Source organism: Bombina bombina, chromosome 11, assembly GCF_027579735.1.
Source record: "Bombina bombina isolate aBomBom1 chromosome 11, aBomBom1.pri, whole genome shotgun sequence".
Lineage (NCBI taxonomy): Eukaryota > Metazoa > Chordata > Amphibia > Anura > Bombinatoridae > Bombina > Bombina bombina.
Genome location: NC_069509.1, coordinates 27,157,043 through 27,178,417, shown reverse-complemented (window position 1 = coordinate 27,178,417; position 21,375 = coordinate 27,157,043). Strand labels below are relative to the sequence as shown.

At 37.4% G+C, this 21,375-nt stretch overlaps 1 protein-coding gene across 2 annotated transcripts in view; it reads right to left on the bottom strand.

The window, feature by feature from the left end:
- Positions 1-6,833: 6,833 nt before the first annotated feature.
- LOC128641822 (uncharacterized) overlaps positions 6,834-21,375 on the bottom strand; it is a 196,500-nt gene continuing 181,958 nt past the window's right edge. For both annotated transcript variants that reach the window (XM_053694369.1, XM_053694370.1), the window contains 3 exons: positions 17,088-17,312; positions 13,041-13,127; positions 6,834-7,269 (listed from right to left, as the gene is read on the bottom strand). In XM_053694369.1, the coding sequence (XP_053550344.1) occupies positions 7,175-7,269; positions 13,041-13,127; positions 17,088-17,312 (407 nt within the window). In that variant the 3' untranslated portion in view covers positions 6,834-7,174. The remainder of the gene's footprint in view (positions 7,270-13,040; positions 13,128-17,087; positions 17,313-21,375) is intronic.

Sequence of the window (21,375 nt, the reverse complement as noted above, 5' to 3'; positions counted from 1 at the left end):
ATTTATACCCTCTAAGACCCCCCAGTGAACAGAAATTGCGCCAAAAACGGTTGTCAAGGCAACCATACACTGTTTACACCAAAATACATACACACCCAAATACAAGTTAATTAGTATCAGATACAATGTACCCAATCTATCCCAGAACATCCACCTCAATTTAAGTGAACATATAACATTAAAAAGTATAAATTACAAAACAAAGTCATGGACATAACTTGCTGCTAGCACAGAGCAAAAAGAAAGAAAAAGGGAGAAATGACATAGCAATGATAAAAACATAGCAGTAATCTAAATATACATCATGATATAAATATAAATATATACACATGCCAATTTGTAATGTGACCAGAGGAATATCAGTGCAGCAAATAGGAAATACAACATAATGTGCACTAAATAAATTGGCACTTAATCAATTGGAGAGTGAGACATACTGCATAAAGTAGGATCAAATAACCGTGCAGGATGCGATAAACATGCTAATAATATTCATAGCACTGAGGGCAATGAAACAAGGTTACACCAGGGTCGGCTCAACCATCAGACCAAGTGGGTCCAACGGACCCAGGCAGCACTTGACAAGGGGCAGCACTTCAGTTACTGAGTCGGTCACTGTCAGACCCAGACAACTCCTGTCCTCTGTTTCACTCAGGTAAGGTGCAGGCTCCCTGCAGGATAACCTCATCATGCACAAAGACACATTCAAGGTGGGACAAGTGCATCTCTTCCCTAACTTCCTTCCCACTTATTGTGCATGAGCATTGGTTGCATGCAGGCTTAGTAAGGTCAGCGGCCAGGCTAGTAGGTTGATATACTAATCAGTAATGCTACTACTAAGAGGTGTCATTGCATTCTCGGGACCCAGGCAGCACAATATGTTGAGCCAGCCCTGGGTTACACCTATATCCAGCATTAAGCATAATAAAGCAACATCAGTGTAGATTGCAGATATGCCTATCTCCCCCTAACACATCTATAACCCTGATCACACAGCAGAGCGCTATTCCCAAGAACGTACCGTGTATGGTAACAGTCCAAAACAGCAGCACAGTGTGTCTAGAGGGGTGGATACAATGCACTAACCAGAGCAACAGTGTGGGAGGGCTGTAAGTAGTCCTGTCACGCCAGCTGCTGTCAGTCAACGAGCCAGAGGTATCTGATAGGTCGGGGGGGGGGGGGGCGTGCCTCTATGTGGTTTGCAATAGGAGAAACGATATATACTGTTCAACCATTAAACTCCCTAGTGGAACAGTGTCAGTACAACAGACTGCAATCAATGGGAAAGATATACAGTTGCAGTGTATAGTCATTGGGAAAATGTAATATGTAGTCAGGGAAGGGACAAGTCCGTCTGTACAAAGTGTCAATGTAAGAACCACCATATAAGGTGTAGCCAGCAGATATATGTGAATAATGAGTAGACAGTCAGGCTGTAATATATGCACATAATGAACACAATGAATAAGCTGCACACTTGCCAATCAGCCAATAGGATTTTTTCACCTTTAATTCCAATTGGCTGATAGAATTCTATCAGCCAATCGGAATTCAAGGGACGCCATCTTGGATGATGTCATTTAAAGGAGAATTCATTCTTGAAGAGCCGTTGACAGAAGAGGATGCTCCGCGCCGGATGTCTTGAAGATGGAACCGTTCCGCGTTGGAAGGATGAAGATAGAAGATGCCGTCTGGATGAAGACTTCTTCCTGTCTTGAAGACAGGTAAATTTGTATTTATTTTAGCTAGGTAGCTTGTAAATAGTTAATAACTAACTAGTCTACTTAGTTAAAATAAATACAAACTTGCCTGTGAAATAAAAATAAAACCTAAGCTAGCTACAGGGTTAGGGTTAGGGTTAGACTTGACGCGCGTGTTTTTGAAGTTTATTTTATAAATAAGGGCATCGTATGTGGATCCGCGGCAGCAATGTCTGTTGAGCATATTGACGCCGGCAAATGCACCAAGATTGATGCTTTGATAGATATCCCCCTTTGTGATGAAAGTGAATTTGGGTATAACCTCATATTTATACCCTTATGAAACAGGAAGTCATGGTTGAATGATTTCCTGTTCCAAGTCAACCAGGTGTACTAAAAATTTTAAAATAAATGGGAATATATTTCAAATAATGCCAGTAATTGTACCATACGTATATTTAACAAAGATTCTTGTTTTTGGATACACCTGTGTTGTGTTTGCAATTGTTTGACATCCATGAAAACAGAGTATTTTTGTGTATTTTTTTAACAAAAGGTTAGACAATAAAGATAATTTTTCACAGCCTTCTTTGCTCATATTTACCAAGGGTGCTAATATTAGTGGAGGGCACTGTGAGGTAAGTAGTAGTAACTATTGCTCTATGGTATTATTCAGTACTCAGTACTCATATTTACCAAGGGTGCTAATATTAGTGGAGGGCACTGTGAGATAAGTAGTAGTAACTATTGCTCTATGGTATTATTCAGTACTCAGTACTCATATTTACCAAGGGTGCTAATATTAGTGGAGGGCACTGTGAGATAAGTAGTAGTAACTATTGCTCTATGGTATTATTCAGTACTCATATTTACCAAGGGTGCTAATATTAGTGGAGGGCACTGTGAGGTAAGTAGTAGTAACTATTGCTCTATGGTATTATTCAGTACTCAGTACTCATATTTACCAAGGGTGCTAATATTAGTGGAGGGCACTGTGAGGTAAGTAGTAGTAACTATTGCTCTATGGTATTATTCAGTACTCAGTACTCATATTTACCAAGGGTGCTAATATAAGTGGAGGGCACTGTGAGGTAAGTAGTAGTAACTATTGCTCTATGGTATTATTCAGCACTCAGTACTCATATTTACCAAGGGTGCTAATATTAGTGGAGGGCACTGTGAGATAAGTAGTAGTAACTATTGCTCTATGGTATTATTCAGTACTCAAATTTACCAAGGGTACTAATATTAGTGGAGGGCACTGTGAGGTAAGTATTAGTAACTATTGCTTTATGGTATTATTCAGTACTCATATTTACCAAGGGTGTTAATATTAGTGGAGGGCACTGTGAGATAAGTAGTAGTAACTATTGCTTTATGGTATTATTCAGTACTCAGTACTCATATTTACCAAGGGTGCTAATATTAGTGGAGGGCACTGTGAGATAAGTAGTAGTAACTATTGCTCTATGGTATTATTCAGTACTCAGTACTCATATTTACCAAGGGAGCTAATATAAGTGGAGGGCACTGTGAGATAAGTAGTAGTAACTATTGCTCTATGGTATTATTCAGTACTCAGTACTCATATTTACCAAGGGTGCTAATATAAGTGGAGGGCACTGTGAGATAAGTAGTAGTAACTATTGCTTTATGGTATTATTCAGTACTCAGTACTCATACAAGACCATTTTGAGATTTGCTGTGCCTTTAAAGGGGCATGAACCCAATTTTTTCTTTCATGCTTTAGACAGAGCATGTGATTTTAAACACTTTTTCCAATTTACTTCTATTATCTAATTTTCTTTGTTTTCTTGATATCCTTTGTTGAAAAGCATGCCTAGGTAGGCACAGGAGTTGCCGATTGGTGGCTATACATATATGCCTCATGTTATTGGCACAACCAATGCATTCAGATAGCTCCTAGTAGTACATTGCTGCTTCTTCAACAAAGAATACCTAGAGAATGAAGCAAATGAGATAATTGAAGTCAATTAGAAAGTTGTTTAAAACTGTATTCTCTATCTGAATAATGAAATAAAAATGTGGGGCTTCATGTCCCTTTAAAGCGATCATAAATTAATTTTCTACCTATGTACAATATCACAGTCAGCCATTTCATTGTTTATTCCACAGCTAAAGGAATTAAATAAGTGGACAACACATTTTTACTTATTGTCAAGAAGCCCAAAAAGTGTTTTAATGTAACATTGATTTTGCACATACACAAATAGACAGTAGTAGTACTGGTATCACTATACACTACTAAAGAAAAAACGATCAGTCAATATGCAGGCACCTGTGATGAAGTTGCTAAACTCACAAATTCCCATTTTATTCATCATTTAACGTGAACATTTATTTGACTTTTGGATTACAAAATTGGAAAATTAATCATATAGATATTACATTTTTTTGCTTCTTAAGCGGTAACAATAATGAGCTTCAGGGGTGCTAACGGCAATATATTTTTAGATTATGATAACTGGGGGGAAAAAATCACTGACTGACGTTCAGAAGTTATCTGCTGAAAACAAAAACAAGATTGTGATCAATGAAAAAAAAAAACCCACAGTACTGGTTGATGCTCAAAAGTTATTTGCTGAAAACAAGTGCAAGATTGTGATCACTGGAAAAAAACTACAGTACTGGTTGATGCTCAGAAGTTATCTACTAAAAACAAGGGCAGGATTATGATCACTATAAAAACTACAATACTGGCTGATGTTTAGAAGTTATCTGCTAAAAACAAGTGCAAGATTGTGATCACTGAAAAAAAAATACAGTACTGGTTAATGCTCAGAAGTTGTTATATGCTGAAAACAAGGGCACTATTTCGATCACTAGAAAAACTACAATACTGGGTGATGTTCAGAAGTTATCTGCTGAAAACAAGGGCAAGATTGTGATCACTAGAAAAACTACAATACTGTCTGATGTTCAGAGGTTATCTGCTGAAAACAAGTTCAAGATTGTGATCACTGGAAAAAACTACATTACTAGTTAATGCTAAGAAGTTGTTATCTGCTGAAAACAAGCTCAAGATTGTGATCTCTGGAAAAACTACAAGCGCAAGATTAGGTTTTTTTTGTAACATAATAACAGTTTTAAATTATTCTACAACGTTTGTTTTGTATGCTTATCTTCCGTAATGCAGTGAATCATTTCTAATGCATAAATAAAGTAACTGTAATGTTCCTTAAAAGGGACATGCAACCCAAATGCTTTCTTCTGTGATTCTGATAGATCATAAGAAAACATATTTTATTTTGCCAACATTAACAAAATGATCCAAACATTATGGATTGAAAGACCTGGATAAGACAAATATGTTTTGGCCTAAACTAACTATGTACGTCCCATTCAAATGGAAAAACATAATACTTGCACCATATTGGTGCCTGATGCCAACACCTTTCTAACCCTTGACACACACACATTTAAATAAAAATGAAAATTACACAATATACTGGAGATAATAAAGAATACAGACACAAATACTTAGGTTACATGAATCTGATACAGTACTCAATAGGTGGCCCATGGACCTCATTAACCCTCAGCAGATCAAAATGACAAATTATAATATAGAAACATTGTAACCACATTTTAGCAGTGTTAATTTTGTCGACTAAAACTAGACTAAAATGACTATTAAACTAAATAAATTATAATGACTAAAATACGACTAAAACTAAAATGACATTTTAGTCAAAAGACTATGACTAAAACTAAATCAAAATTTGCTGACAAAAACATTTTATGCAAGTTATAATCAATCCATATCCGATTACTGCTCTTTTGTAAAATTTACGAAACTTCATTTTATTAAATTTTAAGATAAAGACATGTTATATACCACAACAGTTAAATCTGTATTGCATGTTCAAACCTTAATACCATAAAAGAAAACAGGTTAATAAACCTTTACTCCAGGAGTTTATAATAAGTTTGGAAGTTCTAGAGCAGTGCTAATATTGTTGCCGAAACGTTTTTGAATCTGTGAACAATCAATTGATTCTTCCTATAGAAATAAGCATAACCCACGAATAATGGTTTAAGTTATGCTGTGCCTATGCTAGCTGCAGAAACTTTTTGTTGTGTTGAGTTTCTTGATACTTGTTTTAATTATTAACAGAGAACTGTTAAAGTTTTTATATTGGGTAATATGTTCAATATAGCCAATACAGTTTTTTTTTTTTTATATTTTAAAGTTGCACTTCTGTTTGTTTATGAAACTTGGTTTTATTTAATATTAAAGGGACAGTAAACCATAAAAAAAATGTTATATAATTCTGCACATAGTGCAGAATTATATAACATTATAATAGCGCAAACATTGTAAAACCAAATTTCCCCTTTGAATTTAAAAAATAACTGCTGTTTTACAGACCCGCTCTCTGTGATCTTCTGAGCGGCTCTGTTTTTTTCAAACAGCGCATCGGGCCAGCTGTATAGTCACAGCCTGGCCTGACCGCGCCATAGCACTAAGTGCAGCTCGCTCCTGCTCTGTCAGACAGCAGGAGCGAGCTGCACTGTGTTTAATGGCGCGGTCGGGCCGGGCTGTGACTATACAGCTGGCCCGATGCGCTGTTTGAAAAAAACAGACCCGCTCAGAAGATCACAGAGAGCGGGTCTGTAAAACAGCAGTTATTTTTTAAATTCAAAGGGGAAATTTGGTTTTACAATGTTTGCGCTATTATAATGTTATATAATTCTGCACTATGTGCAGAATTATATAACATTTTTTTTATGGTTTACTGACACTTTAAGTTTAATAAAGATGTTACATATCACAACGGCTAAATCTGTGTCTGTATTGCATGTTTAAACCTTAATACCATAAATAATAACAGGTGTTATGTTTACTCCTGGAGTATGTAATCAGTTTGCAAATGATAGAGAAATGCTTAAATAATGCATTACACTTTAACTAAACCCCTTAGATTTTAGTCAACTAAAATCTACTGGAGATTTAGTCGACTAAAATGTACTGGTGATTCAGTCGACTAAAACTAAAACAATTCAGATGACTAAAATATGACTAAAACTAAGATGGCATTTTAGTCAAAAGACTAAAACTAAGACTAAATTGAAACTTGCCGTCAAAATTAACACTGCATTTTAGGTATATTTATTTTACCATCTTGATTTTCATTTATTCAAAATCAAATCTGTAAAAAATCAGTCATAAGCCTTTATATTTTTAAAGATAATCACACAAGTACTAAATAATATATATAGTATCCATGGTCTCGCTGTGGGTTTGATGATCGTTAACTCTCTGCTTTGGCGAGGGGATATTATACATCTCATTAGTACTGCAAAGTCCCTCAAAGCCTTTTAAAAAGACATTTGTTTTTCTCAAGAGTTCTTTATCTCTCTCTGTAGAATGATGGATGTGAAGGAGAAACACCTACATTGCAAAATAATGCTCAAAAAGCCGGCAAGTTTGAGTGTGCCCGTGTCTCAGATTAGACATTTGTTGTTTTCAGATCATTGTCACATTCTCCTGCTCCTTTCTGCTCGTCAGTAATGTCAGTTACAGTTCTTTCTTGTTCACTCTTTGCTGCAAATAAACAAGTATATATTTATTTGTATTTACTTTTAATGATGTTTTTCAGACTTGTATTTAAAATCAAATATTGCATATATTTAAAGTATCTTTTTTCCTCTTAAGCACATATTTAAAATGCATTAAATTTTTACATCTGAAGAAAGGTTATATGTTAACTATTTACATACGGCTAGATTACGAGTTTTGCGTTATGAGTAAAAAAGCAGCGTTAAGGCTCATAACGCTGCTTTTTCACTACCGCTGCTATTGCGAGTCTTGTAGGTACAGCTGTCCCGCACACTTTTTTGGCCGTACCGCAAATTAACTTACGCACTTTGCGTAAAGTCTATTTTCAATGGGACTTCCATAGCGCCAATATTACAAGTTTTTTTTTAGGCCAAAAAGTGAGCGGTACAGCCTATCCCGCAAGATTCGTAGCGCATTCTAAAGTCAGTAGTTATGAGTTTTACACTACAAAGCTGTAGCATAAAACTCATAACTAAAGTGCTAAAAAGTACACTAACACCCATAAACTACCTGTTAACCCCTAAACCAAGGCCCTCCCGCATCTCACTAAAATAAAATTATTAACCCCTAATCTGCCGCTCCGGACATCGCCGCCACTAGAATAAACATATTAACCCCAAAACCGCCGCACTCCCGCATCGCAACACTAGTTAAATATTATTAACCCCTAATCTGCTGTCCCTAACATCGCCGCCACCTACCTAGATGTTGCCGCCACTATACTAAAGTTATTAACCCCTAAACCTAAGTCTAACCCAAACCCTAACACCCACTAACTTAAATATAATTAAAATAAATCTAAAGAAAACCTACTATTAATAACTAAATAATTCCTATTTAAAACTAAATACTTACCTGTAAAATAAACTCTAAACTAGCTAAAATATAACTAATAGTTACATTTTATCTATCTTATGGTTTATTTTTATTTTACAGGCAAGTTTGTATTTATTTTAACTAGCTAGAATAGTTACTAAATAGTTATTAACTATTTAATAACTACCTAGCTAAAATAAATACAAATTTATCTGTAAAATAAAACCTAACCTGTCTTACACTAACACCTAACCTTACACTACAATTAAATAAATTACCTAAATTAAATACAATTACCTAAATTAAATACAAATACCTAAATAAAAAAAAACAAAAAAAAACAAAATACACAAAAATAAAAAACAAATTAAAAGATATTTAAACTAATTACACCTAATCTAATAGACCTATCAAAATAAAAAAGCCCCCCCAAAATAAAAAAAACCCTAGCCTAAACTAAACTACCAATAGCCCTTAAAAGGGCCTTTTGCGGGACATTGCCCCAAAGAAATCTTTTACCTGTTAAAAAAAAATACAAACAACCCCCCAACAGTAAAACCCACCACCCACACAACCAAACCCCCCAGATAAAACCCTAACTAAAAAAACCTAAGCTCCCCATTGCCCTGAAAAGGGCATTGGGATGGGCATTGCCCTTAAAAGGGCATTTAGCTCTATTGCTGCCCAAACCCTAATCTAAAACTAAAACCCACCAAATAAACCCTTAAAAAAAACTAACACTAACCCTTGAAGATCCACTTAGTTTTGAAGACCCTCAACGAAGCCGGGAGAAGTCCTCAGTGAAGCGGCAAGAAGTCCTCAACAAAGCTGGGAGAAGTCTTCATCCAAGCCGGGAGAAGTGGTCCTCCAGAAGGGCAGAAGTCTTCATCCAGACGGCATCTTCTATCTTCATCCATCCGGCGTGGAGCGGGTCCATCTTCAAGACATCCGGCGCGGAGCATCCTCTTCTTCCCACGACTACCCGACAAATGAAGGTTCCTTTAAGTGACGTCATCCAAGATGGTGTCCCTTAGATTCCAATTGGCTGATAGAATTCTATCAGCCAATCGGAATTAAGGTTGAAAAAATCCTATTGGCTGATGCAATCAATGGGGCTGCGTTACGGAGCTTTACGCTGCTTTATTGCAGGTGTTAGGCTTTTTTTCAGCCGGCTCTCCCCATTGATGTCTATGGGGAAATCGTGCACAAGCATGTACAACCAGCTCATCTCTGACTTAAGCAGCGCTGGTATTGGAGCTCAATTTTGCTCTACGCTCACTTCTTGTCTTTTAATGTGTTGAAGAAAAAATCAGCGTAAGACAACTGGACCAAATTTTAAAAGGTTATAATTGTACAATTAAACAAAATTACAACAAAATGACAACAGGTCATTTTACAGTAATACAGAGTGTGGCGTGCAGCCTCAGATAGGAACAGTGTCTCTTTTATAGCCCATGTGTTGTGCTTCCAACCAAGAATCTTCACATGTAAGCACCTTGTGGTCCTCTTCTTATCTTGTCCATACAGACTTTGGGTGTTGTTACTATAGCTGAAAGGACTTACTTTGCATACACAGCAGAAAATAGCTGGACTGACAAGAAAAATGTAACTGTTTAAAAAATGTCACGTCAGCCCATTATAACACATGAGAAATATATACAGAATTAAAATATTTTTCCCTAACAAATGCAGGGTTTATGAAAACCTGTAATACCATCCCTGTAGGTAAGTAAGCGGTGACAATAACTTGCAAGTTAGCACCTCACCCCTCTTACCGCAAAACTCATAATCTGGCCGATAGGTTTTCTACAGTGAATATGTTTGGAACTCATATTTTTAGTATAGGTGGGGATTTATCAGGCAAAAGTAGATATGTTAAATAACAAATAAAGTTAAAGTATATGTTTGCAAACAATTAAATACCATCCAGCACGTAAAATGGACAACTGGAAACAAGTTTAAGGAGCGAAGGTTTTAGAGCAAATCACAACGCAAAGTGGAACAATACACGCTAAACCTCAAAACTTCCTAAGAAAGTGAAATGAGACCAAGAGAAAACACACTAAAGAGGTAGCACTATTAAAAGCCTAAGAGGCCTATTTATCATAGGTCTTGCGGACCTGATCCAACACTGCGGATCAGGTCCGCAAGACCTCACTGAATGCGGAGAGCAATACGCTTTCCGTATTCAGCATTGCACCAGCAGCTCACAAGAGCTGCTGGTGCAACGCCGCTAGGTGTCAATCAACCCGATCGTATTCCATCGGGTTGATTTCTGGCAATTGCTGTCCACCTCATCAGAGCAGGCGGACAGGGTAATGGAACAGCAGTCTTTAGACCGCTGCTTCATAACTGCTGTTTCTGGTGAGTCTGAAGACTCGCCAGAAACACGGGCTCTCAATCTCCATCCGGAGCTTGATAAATGGGCCTCTAAGTATTGTAAACATTAAATCCAAGATAAGATAAAACAAACAATATATTATTTATATATAATAAAATAAATCAATATATTTTATCTTTATAGACACACATACATGATTTGTGCACAAATCCCCCAGAGAAATACAATTATTAAACAGTCATAAAAATAAAAAAACTGAATAAAAAGAGTCCCAATAAATTCCCAATGCACTGTCCCAAAAAGTGTAGGTAATCAATCCACCTCAAATATTACTAGAAGATTACACCAAAGGAACCAAGTCTTGACCTGTAGGTTGAAACGCGTTGACAGGAAGTACATCTGGTGATTAAGATTCCTTATTGTTTGTACTAGGTTGGACGTACTGTTTGGAGTTTTGTGTTTTATCTTTTCAGCCTATTTTCTCTGGTTCCTTTGGTGTGATCTTCTAGCATATTTGATCTGGATTGATTACCTACACTTTTTGTGACAGTCCATTGGGACTATATTTGGGTTTTTACTCTTTGTTTTTTTATTTTTATGACCGTTATATGATTATATTTTTCTCTGGGAGATTTGTACACAAATCATTTATGTGTCTCTATACAGTACATATTAAATTTACCATAATTCTATTTAAATAATATATCCTTTTTTTTCTTATCTTGGATTTAAAGGGACATTAAACACCTCAAGATAGTAATATAAATTGTTTAATCATATGTAGTTAATCAACTCTGCAATATACTCTCATTGTTTATTTTGTTGTCCTTTCCTGTAATTAAATTCTGAATATTGTGGCCTTTCCAACTCATATTAAACATATAAGTGCATTGTTGGCACACTATAGTAAGTCATTTATCCCCATTCCTAATTGGCCTCAGCAGAAAAGGTAACCTAAGTTACAATATGGCAGAGCTCTCTGCTTTATGGACTTAATAGAGTGTATCCTTTATTTTTTCAATATTTAAACAACTAATATAATTTTTTAAAGCACATACAAATTATTCTCAGGCTAATCTTTACTCTGAATACATCCTTCAAGCAATGATTTATTTAGTGTTTAATGTCCCTTTAATGTTTACAATACTTTGGCTTTTAATAGGACTACCTCTCTATAGAGTGGAGAAAAGTTTAGATTACAGTGTCTCCTGATAGAGATTTTGATAATTTTGTGTAGTAATCGTCATAACAGGCATCTATCAACCCCCCTTATATATATATATAAATTAAAAGAGAGACGCGCTCAACCTGGGAACGAACAATAGCATAATAGCTTGTTCTATGGCTAGTTACCACCCTAGAAGCAGCCTCTTTTTGCTCAATATGTGCCTTTCACAGAGAAGAACTTTCCTGTAGCATATCAGTCTGATCTTGACTTAACAGTGCAGTCCAGCCCCGAAATACCAGACCATCCCTCTCTGAACGAGAGAAACGGCAAAACCCCAGACGTACGTTTCGGCCTATTGTGGGCCTCGTCAGTAAGGTGCAGCCATATCCCTCTAGGCACACTGAGCAACGAGTCCACGTCTGGATTCCCGCATCACACTTAGGGAGACTTCACTAAGTGTCATAATTTGTATAAATTAAAAGAGTGAAGCGCTCAACCTGGGAACGAACAATAGCATAATAGCTTGTTCTATGGCTAGTTACCACCCTAGAAGCAGCCTCTTTTTGCTCAATATGTGCCTTTCACAGTGAAGAACTTTCCTGTAGCATATCAGTCTGATCCTGACTTAACAGTGCAGTCCAGCCCCAAAATACCAGGCAATCTCTCTCTGAACGAGAGAAACGGCAAAACCCCAGATGTACGTTTCGGCCTATTAGAGGGATGTGGCTGCACCTCACTGATGAGGCCCATAGGAGGCCAAAACGATCGTCTGGGGTTGTCATGTTCCTTGTTCAGAGGAGAATTGCCTGGTATTTTGGGGCTAGACTGACCTTACTTGGCAGGATCAGACTGATATACTTCAGGAAAGTTTTCCTCTGTGAAAAGCACACTGGTCTAAAAGAGGCTGCTTCTGGGTGGTAAATCGCCATAGAACTAGCTGATGAGCTGTTGTTCGTTCCTAGTAGAGCGCTTCTCTCTTTGTATGCAAATTAATATGACCCTGGGGAAGGTTCCCTATGGGTGATGGGGGAAACCAGATGTGGACTCCTTGCCCAGTGTGCTTAGAGGGATGTGGCTGCACCTCACTGATGAGGCCATAGGAGGCCGAAACAATCGTCTGGGGTTGTCATGTTCCTTGTTCAGAGGAGAATTGCCTGGTATTTCGGGGCTGGACTGACCTTACTTGGCGGGATCAGACTGATATACTTCAGGAAAGTTTTCCTCTGTGAAAGCACACTGGTCTAAAAGAGGCTGCTTCCGGGTGGTAAATCGCCATTGAACTAGCTGATGAGCTGTTGTTCGTTTCTGGTAGAGCGCTTCTTTCTTTGTATGCAAATATATATACAGTGTACACTGCATGCAGGCAGTTTCATTGAATAATTATTTATATTCTTATCAATATATCTGACTTGACATTTATTGATTTCAGACCTTGATCACTTTGTTCTGTTCTTTTCTGCTGGTCAGTACTGTCTGTTCCGGTTCTTTCATTTTCCTCCACATCTTTAGCATCCTTTGCTGCAAATAAACCTTTATTTTGATGACCTTATTCAACATAGTTTTTAACAAATATTGCATACAGGGAGTGCAGAATTATTAGGCAAATGAGTATTTTGACCACATCATCCTCTTTATGCATGTTGTCTTACTCCAAGCTGTATAGGCTCGAAAGCCTACTACCAATTAAGCATATTAGGTGATGTGCATCTCTGTAATGAGAAGGGGTGTGGTCTAATGACATCAACACCCTATATCAGGTGTGCATAATTATTAGGCAACTTCCTTTCCTTTGGCAAAATGGGTCAAAAGAAGGACTTGACAGGCTCAGAAAAGTAAAAAATAGTGAGATATCTTGCAGAGGGATGCAGCACTCTTAAAATTGCAAAGCTTCTGAAGCGTGATCATCGAACAATCAAGCGTTTCATTCAAAATAGTCAACAGGGTCGCAAGAAGCGTGTGGAAAAACCAAGGCGCAAAATAACTGCCCATGAACTGAGAAAAGTCAAGCGTGCAGCTGCCAAGATGCCACTTGCCACCAGTTTGGCCATATTTCAGAGCTGCAACATCACTGGAGTGCCCAAAAGCACAAGGTGTGCAATACTCAGAGACATGGCCAAGGTAAGAAAGGCTGAAAGACGACCACCACTGAACAAGACACAAGCTGAAACGTCAAGACTGGGCCAAGAAATATCTCAAGACTGATTTTTCTAAGGTTTTATGGACTGATGAAATGAGAGTGAGTCTTGATGGGCCAGATGGATGGGCCCGTGGCTGGATTGGTAAAGGGCAGAGAGCTCCAGTCCGACTCAGACGCCAGCAAGGTGGAGGTGGAGTACTGGTTTGGGCTGGTATCATCAAAGATGAGCTTGTGGGGCCTTTTCGGGTTGAGGATGGAGTCAAGCTCAACTCCCAGTCCTACTGCCAGTTTCTGGAAGACACCTTCTTCAAGCAGTGGTACAGGAAGAAGTCTGCATCCTTCAAGAAAAACATGATTTTCATGCAGGACAATGCTCCATCACACGCGTCCAAGTACTCCACAGCGTGGCTGGCAAGAAAGGGTATAAAAGAAGAAAATCTAATGACATGGCCTCCTTGTTCACCTGATCTGAACCCCATTGAGAACCTGTGGTCCATTATCAAATGTGAGATTTACAAGGAGGGAAACAGTACACCTCTCTGAACAGTGTCTGGGAGGCTGTGGTTGCTGCTGCACGCAATGTTGATGGTGAACAGATCAAAACACTGACAGAATCCATGGATGGCAGGCTTTTGAGTGTCCTTGCAAAGAAAGGTGGCTATATTGGTCACTGATTTGTTTTTGTTTTGTTTTTGAATGTCAGAAATGTATATTTGTGAATGTTGAGATGTTATATTGGTTTCACTGGTAAAAATAAATAATTGAAATGGGTATATATTTGTTTTTTGTTAAGTTGCCTAATAATTATGCACAGTAATAGTCACCTGCACACACAGATATCCCCCTAAAATAGCTAAAACTAAAACCAAACTAAAAACTACTTCAAAAAATATTCAGCTTTGATATTAATGAGTTTTTTGGGTTCATTGAGAACATGGTTGTTGTTCAATAATAAAATTAATCCTCAAAAATACAACTTGCCTAATAATTCTGCACTCCCTGTATAATCCCATTAGCGTTATTCTCCTAGATTCATAATAATAGAGTACAGTTGGCGCTCTACAAATAACTGATAAGAAATAAATACAGAATATATGTATTGATATATGTCTGTGTGTATATATTTATATCATAGCTATACATTTTATTTATGTCATATTTCAGGGTGAAACTTCTTCTCTTGTTTAAAAAAGTAGAGTTTGATCCCCAAAAACATCACATCAATAAAGCTTACTAATTTAGTTAAAGGGACATCAGATTAAGTAAAATTTCATAATTAACACACAAATAATATAAATAAACAGTAGATTTTTTTTCCTGATGAATTTTAAGGTTTTCTTTTATATATATAAACTTAAAGAAATGTTGTATGTTCTATCTGAATCATGAGATAAACATTTGGGTTTCATGTTGCTTTAACTTTAATTTTCTGACCCCCTGTATAGTGTGACAGCCATCAGCCAATCACAGGCTCATATAAACTGTGAGCTCTTGCACATGCTCAGTAATAGCTGGTGCTTCAGAAAATGTGCACATAGAAATAATATACACAATTTTGATAAAGGAAATAAATTGGAAAGTCTCTTAAAATGGCATGCGCTATCTAAATCATGAAAGTTTCATTTTTACTTTAGCGTCCCTTAAAAAGGACAGTATACTCCAGAATTGCTATTGTTTAAAAAGATAGATAATCCCTTTATTACCCATCCCCCAGTTTTGTATAACCTACACTGTTGTATAAATATGTTTACCTCTGTGATTATCTGGTATCTAAGCCTCTGCAGACTGCCCTTTATCTCAGTTCTTTTGACAGACTTGCATTTTAGCCCGTCAGTGCTGACTCATAAATAACTCCACGGGAGTGAGAACAATGCTATCTACACTGGCCTGATAGAGATTTTGATAATTGTGTGTAGTAATTATTATAACAGGCATCCAGAAAGCTTACTATTTTAGTTAAAGGGACATTAAATGAAGTAAAACTTCATCATTAACACACAAATGGTAAAAATAAACAGCAGATTTCTTTTTTTTCTGATGAATTTAAAGAAATGTTGTATGAAATGTTGTATATAATTTTAACATCAGCTTTTAAATGTCACTTTACAGTAAATAAATACATAAATAAGGGATAACGGAATTAGGTACCAAAATGTTATGCAGTGTTTAAAGGTTACAGTTATTAATATATATATATTTTTATAGAAAATGTTGTTAAACGTCTTTTGATTGACTTTTTTTTTTTACTTTTTTGTTGTTAATAATGATTTTGCTTTGCACCTAGGTACTGTATTTACTTTTTTGTTGTTAATAATGATTTTGCTTTGCATCTAGGTACTGTATTTACTTTTTTGTTGTTAATGATGATTTTGCTTGGCACCTAGGTACTGTATTTACTTTTTTGTTGTTAATAATGATTTTGCTTGGCACCTAGGTACTGTATTTACTTTTTTGTTGCTAATGATGATTTTGCTTGGCACCTAGGTACTGTATTTACTTTTTTGTTGTTAATGATGATTTTGCTTGGCACCTAGGTACTGTATTTACTTTGTTGTTGTTAATAATGATTTTGCTTTGCACCTAGGTACTGTATTTACGTTTTTGTTGTTAATGATGATTTTGCTTGGCACCTAGGTACTGTATTTACTTTTTTGTTGTTAATGATGATTTTGCTTGGCACCTAGGTACTGTATTTACTTTTTTGTTGTTAATAATGATTTTGCTTGGCACCTAGGTACTGTATTTACTTTTTTGTTGTTAATAATGATTTTGCTTGGCACCTAGGTACTGTATTTACTTTTTTGTTGTTAATGATGATTTTGCTTGGCACCTAGGTACTGTATTTACTTTTTTGTTGTTAATGATGATTTTGCTTGGCACCTAGGTACTGTATTTACTTTTTTGTTGTTAATAATGATTTTGCTTGGCACCTAGGTACTGTATTTACTTTTTTGTTGTTAATAATGATTTTGCTTGGCACCTAGGTACTGTATTTACTTTTTTGTTGTTAATGATGATTTTGCTTGGCACCTAGGTACTGTATTTACTTTTTTGTTGTTAATAATGATTTTGCTTGGCACCTAGGTACTGTATTTACTTTTTTGTTGTTAATGATGATTTTGCTTTGCACCTAGGTACTGTATTTACTTTTTTGTTGTTAATAATGATTTTGCTTGGCACCTAGGTACTGTATTTACTTTTTTGTTGTTAATAATGATTTTGCTTGGCACGTAGGTACTGTATTTACTTTTTTGTTGTTAATAATGATTTTGCTTGGCACCTAGGTACTGTATTTACTTTGATTCCAGTGAGAGCACATCATTAGGATTCTGTATATTTACCCTTTTCTAACAACTCTTTAAGTATCAGCAACTTTTTTTGCAAACCCTCTTTATCTTCTGGGGTTGGTAATGGTTCCCTGTAATTAGGGTCCCTCTCCTTATCGGTGAACAGGATAATATCTGCAGCCAGTTCCGTGATGCTGGTCTGACTCTTCAGGATCCTGTTTTTCTCTGCGGCGCTACTCTCCTGCAGATCATCTACAACCACAATAACGTTTCTTTTTCCTGTTGACAATAAAAATACATTATTATGTGATTGCCGCTGTATAAATTATTAAAAATGTTTTGTTTGTAAACATCGTAAAATTTGTGAATTAAAGGGGTACTAAACCCAAAATGTTATCTTTAATGATTCAGCCCATTTTAGGTTCAGCACCCTGGATAGCGCTTGCTTATTGGTGACTACGTTCAGCTAACCAATAAGCAAACATAACCCAGGATCTCAACCAAAAATGGGCTGGCTCTTAAGGTTTACATTCCTGCTTTTTAAATAAAGATAGCAAGAGAACGAAGAAAAATTGATAATTGGAGTAAATTAGAAAGTTTCTTACAATTGCTGCTCTATCTGAATCATGAAAGAAAACAATTGGGTTTAGTGTCCCTTTAAACTCAAAATTAAAACAAACATGGATGTATTGTGAAAAAAAACTTTTCCCCCCATATACATGAGCAAAATGCTTCTAGTAAATGCTATGACTGTTTCAGTGGCAGCTTTACTATGCATGGAGCATATGCAGATATTTCTTGTGCACCTACATTCAAACAGTGCCTGATCTCGGAGCAGGTGCAATGTTTTAATAGAAAGTGCATGACGCATACGTACTTATGCTTCATGCGCACTAAAAGTTTTGTTTCTCTTGTAAGGTGTATCCAGTCCACGGATCATCCATTACTTGTGGGATATTCTCATTCCCAACAGGAAGTTGCAAGAGGACACCCACAGCAGAGCTGTAATATAGCTCCTCCCCTAACTGTCATACCCAGTCATTCTCTTGCAACTCTCAACAAGCAAGGACGTTGTAGGAGAGAGTGGTTAAATATAGCTAGTTTATTTTCTTCAATCAAAAGTTTGTTATTTTTAAATAGTACCGGAGTTGTGCTATTTTATCTCAGGCAGTAAATAGAAGAAGAATCTGCCTGAGGTTTCTATGATCTTAACAGGTTGTAACTAAGATCCATTGCTGTTCTCACATATGTCTGAGGGGATTACACAGATGAGGTAACTTCAGCGAGAGAATGGCGTGCAGTTTATTCTGCTATCAGGTATGTGCAGTTATATTTTTTTCTAGAGATGGAAAACACTAGAAAATGCTGCTGATACCGGATTAATGTAAGTTAAGCCTGAATACAGTGATTTAATAACGACTGGTATCATGCTTACTCCCAGGGGTAATACCCTTATGATATTGCAATATAAAACGTTTGCTGGCATGTTTAATCGTTTTTATATATGCTTTGGTGATAAAACTTTATTGGGGCCTAGTTTTTTCCACATGGCTGGCTTAAATTTTGACTAGAAACAGTTTCCTGAGGCTTTCCACTGTTGTATTATAAAAGTTACAGTTGGTGCAGTTAAAATTACAAACTGTGACATCCAGCTTCCCTCAAAGGCCCTCTGAATGCTATAGGACATCTGTAAAGGGCCCAAAGGCTTTCCAAAGTCGTTTATTGGGGAAGGTAGGGCCACAGCTTGCTGTGGCAGTTGGTTGTGACTGTTAAAAAACGTCTATTTCATTTTTTTTAATCCGTTTTTTGAACTAAGGGGTTAATCATCCATTTGCAAGTGGGTGCAATGCTCTGTTAGCCTATTATACACACTGTAAAAATTTCGTTTGATTTACTGCATTTTTTCACTGTTTTTCAAATTCTGACAAAATTTGTTTCTCTTAAAGGCACAATACCGTTTTTTATATTTGCTTGTTAACTTGATTTAAAGTGTTTTCCAAGCTTGCTAGTCTCATTGCTAGTCTGTATAAACATGTCTGACATAGAAGAAACTCCTTGTTTATTATGTTTAAAAGCCATGGTGGAATCACCTCTTAGAATGTGTACCAAATGTACTGATTTCATTTTATGCAATAAAGATCATTTTCTGTCTTTAAAAAATTTATCACCAGAGGAATCTGACGAGGGGGAAGTTATGCCGACTAACTTTCCCCACGTGTCAGACCCTTTGACTCCCACTTAAGGGACTCACGCTCAAATGGCGCCAAGTACATCTAGGGCGCCCATAGCGTTTACTTTACAAGACATGGCGGCAGTCATGGATAATACACTGTCAGCGGTATTAGCCAGACTACCTGAACTTAGAGGTAAGCGAGATAGCTCTGGGGTGAGACAAAATGCAGAGAATACTGACGCTTTAAGAACCATACTGCCTCACAATATGCAGAAGCTGAGGAAAGAGAGCTTCAATCAGTGGGTGATGTTAATGACTCAGGAAAGATACCTGATTCTAATATTTCTACATTTAAATTTAAGCTTGAACAACTCCGCGTGTTGCTTAGGGAGGTTTTAGCTGCTCTGAATGACTGTGATACCATTGCAGTGCCAGAGAAATTGTGTAGACTGGATAAATACTTTGCAGTGCCGGTGTGTACTGATGTTTTTCCAAATACCTAAAAGGTTTACAGAAATTGTTAATAAGGAATGGGATAGACCAGGTGTGCCGTTCTCTTCCCCTCCTATTTTTAGAAAAATGTTTCCAATAGACGCCACCACATGGGACTTATGGCAGACAGTCCCTAAGGTGGAGGGAGCAGTTTCTACTCTAGTAAAGCGTACTACTATCCCTGTCAAGGACAGTTGTGCTTTTTTTAGATCCAATGGATAAAAAATTAGAGGTTACCTTAAGAAAATATTTATTCAACAAGGTTTTATCCTACAGCCCCTTGCATGCATTGCCCCTGTCACTGCTGCTGCGGCGTACTGGTTTGAGTCTCTGGAAGAGGCTTTACAGGTAGCGACTCCATTGGATAACATACTTGGCAAACTTAGAGCACTTAAGCTAGCCAATTCTTTTATTCTGATGCCATTGTTCATTTGACTAAACTAACAGCTAAGAATTCTGGTTTTGCTATACAGGCGCGCAGAGCACTATGGCTTAGATCATGGTCAGCTGACGTGACTTCAAAATCTAAGCTACTTAACATTCCCTTCAAGGGGCAGACCCTATTCGGCCTGGTTGAAGGAGATTATTGCTGATATCACTGGAGGAAAAGGTCATGCCCTTCCTCAGGACAGGTCCAAATCTAGGGCCAAACAGTCTAATTTTCGTGCCTTTCAAAACTTCAAGGCAGGTGCGGCATCAACTTCCTCTAATAATAAACAAGCGGGAACTTTTGCTCAATCCAAGACGGTCTGGAGACCAAAACTGACCTGTAAAAAAGATAAGCAGGTAAAAATGCCTGCTGCTGCCTCTAAGACAGCATGAAGGAACGGCCCCCTATCCGGGAACGGATCTAGTAGGGGGCAGACTTTCACTCTTCGCCCAGGCGTGGGCAAGAGATGTTCAGGATCCCTGGGCGTTGGAAATTATATCCCAGGGATATCTTCTGGACTTCAAAGCTTCCCCCCCAAAAGGGAGATTTCACCTTTCACAATTATCTGCACACCAGATAAAGAGAGAGGCATTCTTACACTGTGTACGAGACCTCCTAGTTATGGGAGTGATCCCTCCAGTTCCAAAGGAGGAACAGGGACAGGGTTTTTACTCAAATCTGTTTGTGGTTCCCAAAAAAGAGGGAACCTTCAGACCAATTTTGGCACTAAAGATCTTAAACAAATTCCTCAAAGTTCCGTCGTTCAAGATGGAAAGTATTTGTACCATCCTACCACTGATCCAGGAGGGTCAATATATGACTACAGTGGATCTAAAGGATGCTTTTCTTCACATTCCGATACACAAAGATCATCATCGGTTTCTCAGGTTTGCCTTTCAAGACAGGCATTACCAGTTGTAGCTCTTCCCTTGGGATTAGCTACAGCCCCAAGAATCTTTACAAAGGTTCTAGGGTCGCTTATGGCGGTCCTAAGGCCGCGGGGCATAGCAGTAGCCCCTTATTTAGACGACATCCTGATACAGGCATCAAACTTCCAAATTGCCAAGTCTCATACGGACGTAGTACTGGCATTTCTGAGGTCGCATGGGTGGAAAGTGAACGAGGAAAAGAGTTCTCTATCCCCACTCACAAGAGTTTCCTTTCTAGGGACTCTGATAGATTCTGTAGAAATGAAAATTCACCTGACGGAGTCCAGGTTATCAAAGCTTCTAAATTCCTGCCGGGTT